Here is a 12,841-nt window from a genome sequence, read left to right as displayed (position 1 = left end):
ATCCATTGAGATGACACCATATGAACTGTGGTTTGGCAAGAAACCTAAGCTGTCGTTTCTTAAAGTTTGGGGCGGCGATGCTTATGTGAAAAAATTTCAACCTGATAAGCTCGAACCCAAATCGGAGAAATGTGTCTTCATAGGATACCCAAAGGAAACTGTTGGATACACCTTCTATCACAGATCCGAAGGCAAGATATTCGTTGCTAAAAATGGATACTTTCTAGAGAAGGAGTTTCTCTCGAAAGAAGTGAGTGGGAGGAAAGTATAACTTGATGTGGTAATTGTACCTTCTCCCGAATTGGAAAGTAGTTCGTCACAGAAATCAGTTCCAATGATGCCTACGTCAATTAGTGAGGAATTAATGATGATGATCATGAAACTTTAGATGAAGTTACTACCGAACCTCGTAGGTCAACCAGAGTACGTTCCACACCAGAGTGGTACGGTAATCTGGTTCCGGAAGTCATGTTACTAGACCATGACGAACCTACAAACTATGAGGAAGCGATGATGAGCCCAGATTCCGCAAAATGGTTTAAGGCCATGAAATCTGAGATAGGATCCATGTATTAAAACAAAGTATGGACTTTGGTGGAATTGCCCGATGATCGGCAAGCCATTGAGAATAAATGGATCTTCAAGAGTAAGACGGACGCTGATGGTAGTGTTACTATCTACAAAGCTCAACTTGTCGCGAAAGGTTTTCGACAAGTTCAAGGTGTTGACTACGATGAGATTTTCTCACTCGTAGCGATGCTTAAGTCTGTCCGAATCATGTTAGCAATTGCTGCATTTTATGAAATCTGGCAAATGAATAACAAAACTGCATTCCTTAATGGATTTATTAAAGAAGAGTTGTATATGATGCAATCAGAAGGTTTTGTCAATCCTAAAGGTGCTAACAAAATATGCAAGCTCCAGCGATCCATCTATGGACTGGTGCAAGCATCTCGGAGTTGGAATATACGCTTTGATAAGTTGATCAAAGCATATAGTTTTATGCAGACTTACGGTGAAGCCTGTATTTACAAGAAAGTGAGTGGGAGCACTACAGCCTTTCTGATAAGTATATGTGAATGACATATTGTTGATCAGAAATAATGTAGAATTTTCTGGAAAGCATAAAGGAGTGTTTCAAAGGAGTGTTTCAAAGAAAGACCTCGGTGAAGCTGCTTACATATTGAGCATCAAGATCTATAGAGATAGATCAAGACGCTTGATAATTTTTTTCAATGAGTACATACCTTGACAAGATTTTGAAGTAGTTCAAAATGGAAGTCAAAGAAAGAGTTCTTGCCTGTGTTGCAAGGTGTGAAGTTGAGTATGACTCAAAGCCTGACCACAACAGAAGATAGAGAGAGAATGAAAGTCATTCCCTATGCCTCAGCCATAGGTTCTATAAAGTATGCCATGATGTGTACCAGACCTATTGTATACCCTGCCCTGAGTTTGGCAAGGGAGTACAATTTTGATCTAGGAGTAGATCACTGGAGGACTAAGGAAATATTTCTCGGTTATGGAGGTGATAAAAGAGTTCGTCATAAAGATTTACGTCGATGCAAGCTTTTACACCGATCCGGATGACTCTAAGTCACAATCCGGATACATATTGAAAGTGGGAGCAATTAGCTAGAGTAGCTCCATACAGAGCATTGTAGAAATAGAAAATTTGCAAAATACATACGGCTCTGAATGTGACAGACCCGTTGACTATACTTCTCTCACAAGCAAAACATGATCACACCTAAGTACTCTTGGGGTGTTAATCACATAGCCATGTGAACTAGATTATTGACTCTAGTAAACCCTTTGGGTGTTGGTCACATGGCGATGTGAACTATAGGTGTTAATCACACGGTGATGTGAACTATGAGTGTTAGTCACATGGTGATGTGATATAGATTATTAACTCTAGTGCAAGTGGGAGACTGAAGGAAATATGCCCTAGAGGCAATAATAAAGTTATTATTTATTTCCTTATTTCATGATAAATGTGTATTATTCATGCTAGAATTGTATTAATCGGAAACTTAATAAATGTGTGAATACATAGACAAACATAGTGTCACTAGTATGCCTCTACTTAGACTAGCTCGTTAATCAAAGATGGTTAAGTTTCCTAGCCATAGACATGTGTTGTCATTTGATTAACGGGATCACATCATTAGAGAATGATGTGATTGGCTTGACCCATCCGTTAGCTTAGCACGATGATCATTTAGTTTGTTGCTATTGCTTTCTTCATGACTCATACATGTTCCTATGACTATGAGATTATGCAACTCCTGAATACCGGAGGAACACTTAGTGTGCTATCAAACGTCACAACGTAACTGGGTGATTATAAAGATGATATGCATGTGTCTCCGATGGTGTTTGTTGGGTTGGCATAGATCGAGATTAGGATTTGTCACTCCGTGTTTCGGAGAGGTATCTCTGGGCCCTCTCGGTAATGCACATCACTATAAGCCTTGCAAGCAATGTGACTAATGAGTTAGTTGCGGGATGATGCATTATGGAACGAGTATAGAGACTTGCCGGTAACGAGATTGAACTAGGTATTGAGATACCGACGATCGAATCTCGGGCAAGTAACATACCGATGCCAAAGGGAACAACGTATGTTGTTATGCGGTTTGAGCGATAAAGATCTTCGTAGAATATGTAGGAACCAATATGAGCATCCAGGTTCCGCTATTGGTTATTGATCGGAAGTGAGTCTCGGTCATGTCTACATAGTTCTCGAACCCGTAGGGTCCGCATGCTTAACGTTCGGTGACGATCGGTATTATGAGTTTATGTGTTTTCATGTACCGAAGGTTGTACGGAGTCCCGTATGAGATCACAGACATGACGAGGAGTTTCGAAATGGTCGAGACATAAAGATTGATATATTGGAAGGTTATATTCGGACACCGGAAAGGTTCCGGGGGTCACCGGATAAATACCGGAGTACCGAGGAGTTACCGGAACCCCCCGGGGGGGTCAATGGGCCTTCATGGTCCTTAGTGGAAATAGAGGGCAGCAAGGAAGCTGTGGGGTGCGCCCCCCTAGGCCCAAACCGAATTGGTTTAGGGCTTGGGGGTCCGGCCCCCTCTTTCCTTCTCCCCTCCTACTCTTTCCTTCCCCTCCTAGTTGGACTAGGAAAGGGGGAACCTACTCCTAGTAGGAGTGGGATTCCCCCCTTAGGGCGCACCCTATGAGGCCGCCGGCCCCCTCCCCGTGCTCCTTTATATACCGATGACAAAGGGAACACCGTATGTTGTTATGCGGTTTGACCGATAAAGATCTTCGTAGAATATGTAGGAACCAATATGAGCATCCAGGTTCCGCTATTGGTTATTGATCGGAAGTGAGTCTCGGTCATGTCTACATAGTTCTCGAACCCGTAAGGTCCGCATGCTTAACGTTCGGTGACGATCGGTATTATGAGTTTATGTGTTTTGATGTACCGAAGGTTGTTCGGAGTCCCGTATGAGATCACGGACATGACGAGGGGTCTCGAAATGGTCGAGACATAAAGATTGATATATTGGAAGGTTATATTCGGACACCGGAAAGGTTCCGGGGGTCACCGGATAAATACCGGAGTACCGGGGAGTTACCGGAACCCCCCGGGGGATCAATGGGCCTTAGTGGAAATAGAGGGTAGCAAGGAAGCTGTGGGGCGCGCCCCCTAGGCCCAAACCGAATTGGTTTAGGGCTTGGGGGTCCGGCCCCCTCTTTCCTTCTCCCCTCCTCCTCTTTCCTTCCCCTCCTAGTTGGACTAGGAAAGGGGGAACCTACTCCTAGTAGGAGTAGGATTCCCCCCTTGGGGCACACCCTATGAGGCCGCCGGCCCCCTCCCCGTGCTCCTTTATATACCGATGACAAAGGGAACAACGTATGTTGTTATGCGGTTTGACCGATAAAGATCTTCGTAGAATATGTACGAACCAATATGAGCATCCAGGTTCCGCTATTGGTTATTGATCGGAAGTGAGTCTCGGTCATGTCTACATAGTTCTCGAACCCGTAGGGTCCGCATGCTTAACTTTCGGTGACGATCGGTATTATGAGTTTATGTGTTTTGATGTACCGAAGGTTGTTCGGAGTCCCGTATGAGATCACGGACATGACGAGGGGTCTCGAAATGGTCGAGACATAAAGATTGATATATTGGAAGGTTATATTTGGACACCGGAAAGGTTCCGGGGGTCACCGGATAAATACCGAAGTACCGGGGAGTTACCGGAACCCTCGGGGGGGTCAATGGGCCTTCATGGGCCTTAGTGGAAATAGAGGGCAGCAAGGAAGCTGTGGGGCGCGCCCCCCTAGGCCCAAACCGAATTGGTTTAGGGCTTGGGGGTCCGGCCCCCTCTTTCCTTCTCCCCTCCTCCTCTTTCCTTCCCCTCCTAGTTGGACTAGGAAAGGGGGAACCTACTCCTAGAAGGAGTAGGATTCCCCCCTTGGGGCGCACCCTATGAGGCCGCCGGCCCCCTCCCCGTGCTCCTTTATATACCGATGACAAAGGAAACAACGTATGTTGTTATGCGGTTTGACCGATAAAGATCTTCGTAGAATATGTAGGAACCAATATGAGCATCCAGGTTCCGCTATTGGTTATTGACCGGAAGCGAGTCTCGGTCATGTCTACATAGTTCTCGAACCCGTAGGGTCCGCATGCTTAACTTTCGGTGACGATCGGTATTATGAGTTTATGTGTTTTGATGTACCGAAGGTTGTTCGGAGTCCCGTATGAGATCACGGACATGACGAGGGGTCTCGAAATGGTCGAGACATAAAGATTGATATATTGGAAGGTTATATTTGGACACCGGAAAGGTTCCGGGGGTCACCGGATAAATACCGAAGTACCGGGGAGTTACCGGAACCCTCGGGGGGGTCAATGGGCCTTCATGGGCCTTAGTGGAAATAGAGGGCAGCAAGGAATTTGTGGGGCGCGCCCCCCTAGGCCCAAACCGAATTGGTTTAGGGCTTGGGGGTCCGGCCCCCTCTTTCCTTCTCCCCTCCTCCTCTTTCCTTCCCCTCCTAGTTGGACTAGGAAAGGGGGAACCTACTCCTAGAAGGAGTAGGATTCCCCCCTTGGGGCGCACCCTATGAGGCCGCCGGCCCCCTCCCCGTGCTCCTTTATATACCGATGACAAAGGAAACAACGTATGTTGTTATGCGGTTTGACCGATAAAGATCTTCGTAGAATATGTAGGAACCAATATGAGCATCCAGGTTCCGCTATTGGTTATTGACCGGAAGCGAGTCTCGGTCATGTCTACATAGTTCTCGAACCCGTAGGGTCCGCACGCTTAACGTTCGGTGACGATCGGTATTATGAGTTTATGTGTTTTGATGTACCTAAGGTTGTTCGGAGTCCCGTATGAGATCACGGACATGACGAGGAGTCTCGAAATGGTCGAGACATAAAGATTGATATATTGGAAGGTTATATTCGGACACCGGAAAGGTTCCGGGGGTCACCGGATAAATACCGGAGTACCGGGGAGTTACCGGAACCCCCGGGGGGTCAATGGGCCTTCATGGGCCTTAGTGGAAATAGAGGGCAGCAAGGGAGCTGTGGGGCGCGCCCCCCCAGGCCCAAACCGAATTGGTTTAGGGCTTGGGGGTCCGCCCCCTCTTTCCTTCTCCCCTCCTCCTCTTTCCTTCCCCTCCTAGTTGGACTAGGAAAGGGGGAACCTACTCCTAGTAGGAGTAGGATTCCCCCCTTGGGGCGCACCCTATGAGGCCGCCAGCCCCCTTCCCTTGCTCCTTTATATACGGGAGAGGGGGCACCCCTAGGACACACAAGTTGACAGTTGTCTTAGCCGTGTACGGTGCCCCCCTCCATAGATTTCCACCTCGGTCATATCGTTGTAGTGCTTAGGCGAAGCCCTGCATCGATAACTTCATCATCACCGTCATCACGCCGTCGTGCTGACGAAGCTCTCCCCCGACACTCAGCTGGACCTAGAGTTCATGGGACGTCACCGAACTGAACGTGTGCAGATCGCGGAGGTGCCGTACTTTCGGTACTAGGATCGGTCGGATCGTGAAGACGTACGACTACATCAACCGCGTTGTCATAACGCTTCCGCTTTCGGTCTACGAGGGTACGTGGACAACACTCTCCCCTCTCGTTGCTATGCATCACTTAGATAGATCTTGTGTGTGTAGGAATTTTTTTGAAATTACTGCGTTCCCAACAACATGTTCCATTAAGAAGTAACTACAATCTTTTCTTTTTTTAGAGAGAAAAAGTAACTACAATCAATCAAGAATTCTATTTAAAAAATGTCATGGTTAGTTTTGCAATGGATTTGTATGTTGCTTCCGTATGTCACTTTGTACAGGTCACACGATTTACTTTCGTTTCCATATGTGAATGAATGCAACGTACACCAAAAATATTTTGAAAAAAAGGTACAAAAAATATGATAACTCCAGAGAAAAATTATGGCTTCGCCCGGGTTTGAACCGGAGACCTTCAGTGTGTTAGACTGACGTGATAGCCAACTACACCACGAAACCGCTTCTGTCCATTGGAAACAAAACGTGCTACATACTATATCGCTTTTGTCACTGAACCATGCTGTTACCATCATCCTCTTATTAAAAGCGGCTGGACTGCCAAAACAACTACTCTATGGGCAAACCGTACATCCTCTGGCGAACTTGCATCAATGAAGAGATGAGGCATAAGCACACAGAGCATATTTCTGAATGTGTTATACGAGTTTGTGTATAAAAGCAACTCTAGCAGAATAGTTATATACCTCCTACCCCCATAATCATCATTTCAAAAAATAATACCGTAATCTGGAGGATATATTAGTAAAAGAAACACTCTAGAAGAGCCAAACCTGCCTTCTTCGCCACATTATTTAGTGGCCCCTTTATATTTGATCTCTCAGTCTTCATATTTGGAGCACTTGGGTGATAATTTTGGAGTTGCTCCATACTTTTATGGGCATGGCGGGAGGGAAATTTTCCTTAACCAACTCATGCGAAATCGAACTCCACGGCCAAAAATTTGGGCATCGTTTCCGGGAATCAGCCTCCACCGTTGCTCACCTCGACCTTTTTCGACAATCGACCCTTGTCGTCTTCATGTAGCCTCTGCCGCCAACTTCTTCCTTCCCTCCCCTCCTGAGCAAATTCGCCCATTCTGTCCCATCACCTTGTCGCCCACCATGCCAGACCTTCTTTGTTTGCCTCTTCCCAGAGAGGCACGAGAACCAGGTGAGCGGGGGACCTGCCTGTAGGAACGGAGAGGATGTCGTGGCACACGGGTGGCTGACATTGGACAGAGGCGCGCACGCGCCCGTTGTGAGGAACCCCCTACTCCTCTCATAAGGCACTCAACTCCAGCACTGGCTCCTTTTTATCAGCCCCAATATATTTATAACTCGCGAGACCCACAAGTAAGTGCGGGGGAAGTATCCAGTGCTACAGGAGCACCTAAGTTTAGGTGCTTCAGGAGCTTTTCAGCCGTTGGATCAGAGGTCTAAAGGCCACAGTGTGACATGACGCATATTTGCCAAAAAAAACTCTCAGAAGTCCAGTTATTAGGTCCAGCTCCAGCACATCCATAGATGAGATCTGAAATCAACGGTTGGGGAACTCCCGGAGCACCTAAACTTAGGTGCTCCCGTAGCACTAGAAATTTTCCCAGTAAGTGCGTCAACATTATTTTATCTTGTTTTTCTATCACCCCCTACTCCTCTTGGCAATACCTTCTCTTGCCATGACGGCCAAGCCACAACCGCCCTCGTGGATGACGAGTTGGGGACCACGACATGCGAGGCAGGCCGCGACGGTGGGTGGATAGATCGGTGGGGGATCAGAAAGCGTCTAGGAAATTAGCTGGGACGATGGGAGGGAGGGAGCATCGGCTGGGAAGGAGGGAGGTGGCCAGCGAAATGGCATGGCCAGGTGCAAGCCCCGCGGTCGCCACCGTCAAAGGAAGACAGGGGCCTCCCTGAAGCAGGCATTGCCACAGATAGGTATTTGGAAAACACTTGTGTTCGGCATGCCGGTTGAAACTTCAGCCGGTTGCACGCGGCACGTAGGATACTAGGGAGATCGAACGCGCTCCCTGCTCCTCACACGTCACACGAGACATGTTCTTTGGGACCCGCGCACCGCCCCACCTTTTCCCCTTTCCTTATCCATCCACACACTCATCTATCGTCCCCTTCCTCTGTTCCTTTCCCCACTGAATTCACCTCCTTCTCCGCCATGGATGCCCACCTCCCTTTCCCTTCTGCCATGTGGTGGCCATGGCTGGTGCCCACCTCCCCTTCTACGCCTGCGGTTCTGCACTCCCCCTTCCCTCTCCTCCCTGCTTTGCGCCCTACGGTGCCCCGACCCGGCATGGCTGTCCCACACACACACACCCCTTCTGCCAGGCAGTGGCCATGACCGCCGCCCACCTCCACTTCTTCCCGGGTGACGGCTGCCCTGCAAGATTTGCTGGAACCCGCATCCGCTTGTGCTACAACTGGGTCACGAAATTGATGCGACAGGCCACAGCATCGCCTGCGGCCACTGACGGCGTTGTGGTGTGTGGCGAGGTTTTTGCTGCTACCGGTCGTAGAAAAGCTGCAACCGGTTGTCCAGAAGCTACAACCGGCATCGCAGAAGCTACGACGACGGTGGATCGCGGGATGACAACAATTGTTCCGAGGAACCAGCCCAATTTCTTTTGCTACCATCGGTTTTTGTTTTTTTGCTCGAACTAGCATCCATTTTGGCTACCACCATCAATTTTTTTTGCTGGAATCAGAGGAATTTTTTTTGCTACCCCAATCTTTGGATTTGGCTCGAACCAGCCATTTTGTTTGCTACCACCGGCTTTGTGTCTTGCTGAAACTAGTATCCATTTTTGCTACACCTATGTGGGATTTGTGCTAGAACCAGCGTATTTTTGCTACCACTATATATTTGTTTTGCTGGAACCGGTCCAATTTTTTGCTACCACCGGCTTTGGCCATGAGCAACGACGTGTCGCCATTAATGCTGCAACGGGTCGGCAGCACCTGCACAACTGTTTTTTGTTGCGATTTGACGACAACGAGCATCGGTGGCGAGTAAACCGGCGAGCGTCGAGCTCGACAGGAGCGCACACAGCGGGAGGGGGGCGTTTTTTCCTGAATGGACCCTAATGAATGCATCGGGTGGCTGGGGCGCGACAGGGCGAAACTTTTGAGCCGTCGCGCCAGCGCCTATCATCGCCCTAGGTACTACTAACATCAAGTACACGCATCCAAAGCAATTAATACCAGTTATACACTGAACGAGCTAACATTCAGAATAACCATGTCGCGGGCAGATTCTTGGGGAAGGATCCATTCAACGAACAGCCAATTTCTTTGTTTCACGGCGATGACTATGATTAAGTGGCATCACACGAAAATACTTCTTGACATTGACCAACTCCATGCCACAATACAATCGAGAGTTCATAATAGGCAGCACCCCAAGTGTCTCGGAGAGACAAGACCAACATCACCATTCGACCGACGCTGAATGGAAAATAAACAGGGGAGAAGTGCAAGTGCTGGCATCAGGTGCCCCATTTGGTGAAAGCAAGAGAATTGCAGCGCTTGTGGACTCCCCCATATGATCCTCCTTTTTCAGAGCATTTCCTGAGATTTGCGAACAAGGCTCCTCACCTTTTTCTTGAACTCGGCCCTCTTTTCTCTCCAGTCCTTCTGCACGGCAAGATTCAATGCATAACTTCAGAAACCAAAGCAAGTTCACCAGATGCACAGACTAAATAATGTTCCAAAAAATTCTAGAAAATCTCAGAGATGAAACCAATCACACCAAATGTTGGCTAATACTACCAGTAGAAAACAGTATGCTACCTGCGACAACAACATGCTTTATTCCGCAACTTAGCAATAAAAAGAAAAGAAGAAGAAACTGAAGATACTTATTCACAGGCAATGTGCGGATAAAGGAATTTTGGATGATAACTAGCAATAATGTATATCTTCAACAGTTAGCAAAACTGAAACAAGCTACTGCAGATCAGATAAATGGTAATTTTCAACATTGCAACGAAGGCACATGAGAATGGAATAATGTTTAAACCATTTGACACGTCCAGCACACAGAGAAAGAGGATAGCCTATAATAAATGACGAGGACACTTACAGCCGCTTCAATATTTGCTGGAGACTCATCGTTTGGACTAGAGAGCATCGAAATAATGCTCAAAACTATACTCTCAACCTGCACGTTATGAACAGAAACAAAATTAGGAAAAGACTACATGCAAGTTGGTGTTCAAATCACTTCAAGAATAATTTGACGAAATATACAATCTGTTTGGCTGTACAATAAGATGATTTCAGGATTATTTTGCAAGAGACATGTTAAAATAATAAAACAATAGTCTTTTAACCTGGTTGAACTCAGAAGTTTTTAAATAAGTATCTGATGTTGAGACAACTTATCAGCAAAATTCTGTTTCAAAAGGGGCAAAGAGCTGGTCGGCCACTAGGTTTAAACACTTTGGATGATCAGAACCCTACAGCTGGAAACAGGTCCCACCACTAAACAAAAAGCAGCCTGGAACCGCTTTTTTTTAAATAATGCAGATGATAGCCTTGGATATATTTTGATTAAAAAGCAGCAGTTCTTCTAAATTTCTGGTCTATACAGGTTTTGTACCAGGGTGAAAGGTTAATAGATTTAAGACTTCATATAATTATTATATTTAAAAATACTCATGGGCGACTAGAAGAAACCCTACTGTGTGCACAGGTGTCCACCGTTCACTTGCAAGCTCGTAACCATTGGGATCATCACCAGGTGGATGAAGAATAGAAATGCACACACGCCCATCAGGATAGACTGCGAATTCGACAGCATAAACATTGTCAGAGAACTAGCAAAGAGCTCATGGGCATGATGACATAGAATCAGAGAGAGCTAGAAAGAGCTCACCGTTTGGATGCCACATCTCAGAAGTAAACCTTACTGATGGAGGACTGTTGGGATAATCCTGAGGAAAGGTCATTACTGCATTGAAGTAGCCTCCATCACTGTATACAAAAACACCCTTTTAATTTCAAATACATGAAAACAGAGAAATGTATAAGCTTAAACGTCTATTTCATTGGTAGATATCATTAATGCAAACTCTTCAGACCACTATAGCAAGACTCCTAAGTACTCCCTCTGTCGCAAAATGTAAGTACTCCCTCCGTTTTCAAAAAACGTCTTACATTTTGAGACAGAGGGAGTATGTTTTATCATCCTTAGGTCCTTGCTGAGTTTCATTTGAGGAAAGGTCAGCATCGTTGACACATCTGAAAAGTCAGGACTAGATTTGAGGATGAAATTCATATCCTTATTCCAAACAAGCAAGTACAAAATTGTTAGGAATTACAATATTCTTTGCATATGTCTAGTCCTTTTCAAAACTACATTTTATCAAAACACAAGATCACAGAGAACTTATGGTTCCAGAATTTAATGCCTTGTAAAGGGAGGTTCTGAACTTTATAGTTTATATCATATGTCAGTTGCTGCAGTCCTAGTTAAATATTTCATGTCCAAATGATCTAGCAAAGCCATATAAGAATTACACGGAATTGTTTTTCATCAAAGTTCATACCTCCAAATTAATCTGTTTGAAGCGAATAAGTGTTACTCGAGAGGGACACATATTTACAAGCTTCCCCACCCAGAGACTTTGTTGCCCTCCTATGTTTAGTGAGCTTCGCCAACTGACATAACCTATTTGTTCGTAGACAAAGATGGACAATGCCCGTGCCGACTTACAACTCGTCAGTAACACTGTCATAGCTTATGGGAACCCATCAGTTGATTCAATTGTAGCACCACGAAGACATAATGCCGGGACGGCAACCACTATGCAATCCCACAGAGTGACACCTAGATACATGTGCAATACAATTCGGCATGCTGCAGTACCTAAACATATCGTCCACTATGACAAAATTCATCGGTAAGCGCTGCGGATCGGCATCGAAACATGCAATTCCCACACTTCACCCCGTGCAAACCAATCGGAGCTCAACACGACTACTAACACACACTCACGAATCAAGACGATGCATACATATCTCTGCAGTAATCAGAATTACAGCGTAAAAGATCGGGGCTCACTATAATGTTTCGGGCGGGCCGATGATGGTGACCTGCCACTCAAACACGTTGCCGTCGTCCACCAGCCCCGCCGAGAACCCGTCCACGGGGTTCTTCGCTAGATCTGCAACAAAGTACGAACGCCGGGGCAGGGATCAGCGCGCGATCGCGACGAATCGGGGGGCGAGAAGGGGGAGAGAGAGGGGGGGCGGATCCGTACCTCGGAGCTGCTTCTGGAGCAGGAGGCTCGCCTGGCTCGGGGGGGCCGCCATGGGAGGGGAGGCAGAGCTCGATCGGATCGGATCGGCGCTAGGGTTTTTGGCGATTGGGCCTGGCTCGCCGCCCTCGGCCTTTATTCGTGGACGCGTGCGTGCGCGTTTGGAGGTGGAGGGTGGGAATCCGGGAAGGGGAGGAGGGAAGGCAGGGGTAAAGGCCGGATGATGATATATGCGAAGCGAAAAGCTTCGGCCGCGCGGACGCGGTAGTGATCGACAACGACCCGGCTAATTTTAGATACGCTTCGTTATTATTTCGAACTCCTTTTTTAAAACAGCTTTCGAACTCCCTTTTTATAGGCCATAATACTCGAGTTATAATGACAATCTTCTTCGGCCGGAAAGGAAAGAACATAGGGCATGTACCATCGAGTAAATTTAGCGAGAAACCTATGTGCAAACACAACACCTCAAGCTACGGTATGAAAAAAAACTCTAGTTGTCTC

General features: G+C 46.7%; 1 protein-coding gene and 1 non-coding gene across 2 annotated transcripts; both read right to left on the bottom strand.

Annotated features, from left to right (window-relative positions):
* Window positions 1–6,451: 6,451 nt before the first annotated feature.
* TRNAV-AAC (transfer RNA valine (anticodon AAC)) lies at window positions 6,452–6,525 on the bottom strand. The gene has a single exon. It is a non-coding gene; the product is annotated as a tRNA-Val (tRNA).
* Window positions 6,526–9,347: 2,822 nt separating this feature from the next.
* On the bottom strand, window positions 9,348–12,600 carry LOC123182266 (ubiquitin-conjugating enzyme E2 7). Its single transcript, XM_044594776.1, has 6 exons — window positions 12,341–12,600; window positions 12,142–12,244; window positions 10,954–11,051; window positions 10,760–10,860; window positions 10,159–10,236; window positions 9,348–9,710 (listed from the first exon to the last, which is right to left on the bottom strand). Exons 1-6 carry the CDS (start codon window positions 12,390–12,392, stop codon window positions 9,633–9,635), a joined length of 510 nt encoding a protein of 169 aa, XP_044450711.1. The 5' UTR covers window positions 12,393–12,600; the 3' UTR covers window positions 9,348–9,632.
* Between the last annotated feature and the right edge of the window lie 241 nt (window positions 12,601–12,841).

The sequence above is a fragment of the Triticum aestivum genome, chromosome 1D (genome assembly GCF_018294505.1).
Source record: "Triticum aestivum cultivar Chinese Spring chromosome 1D, IWGSC CS RefSeq v2.1, whole genome shotgun sequence".
Lineage (NCBI taxonomy): Eukaryota > Viridiplantae > Streptophyta > Magnoliopsida > Poales > Poaceae > Triticum > Triticum aestivum.
Note: the sequence above shows the minus strand (reverse complement) of the source record. Positions and strands in the feature narration are given on the sequence as shown.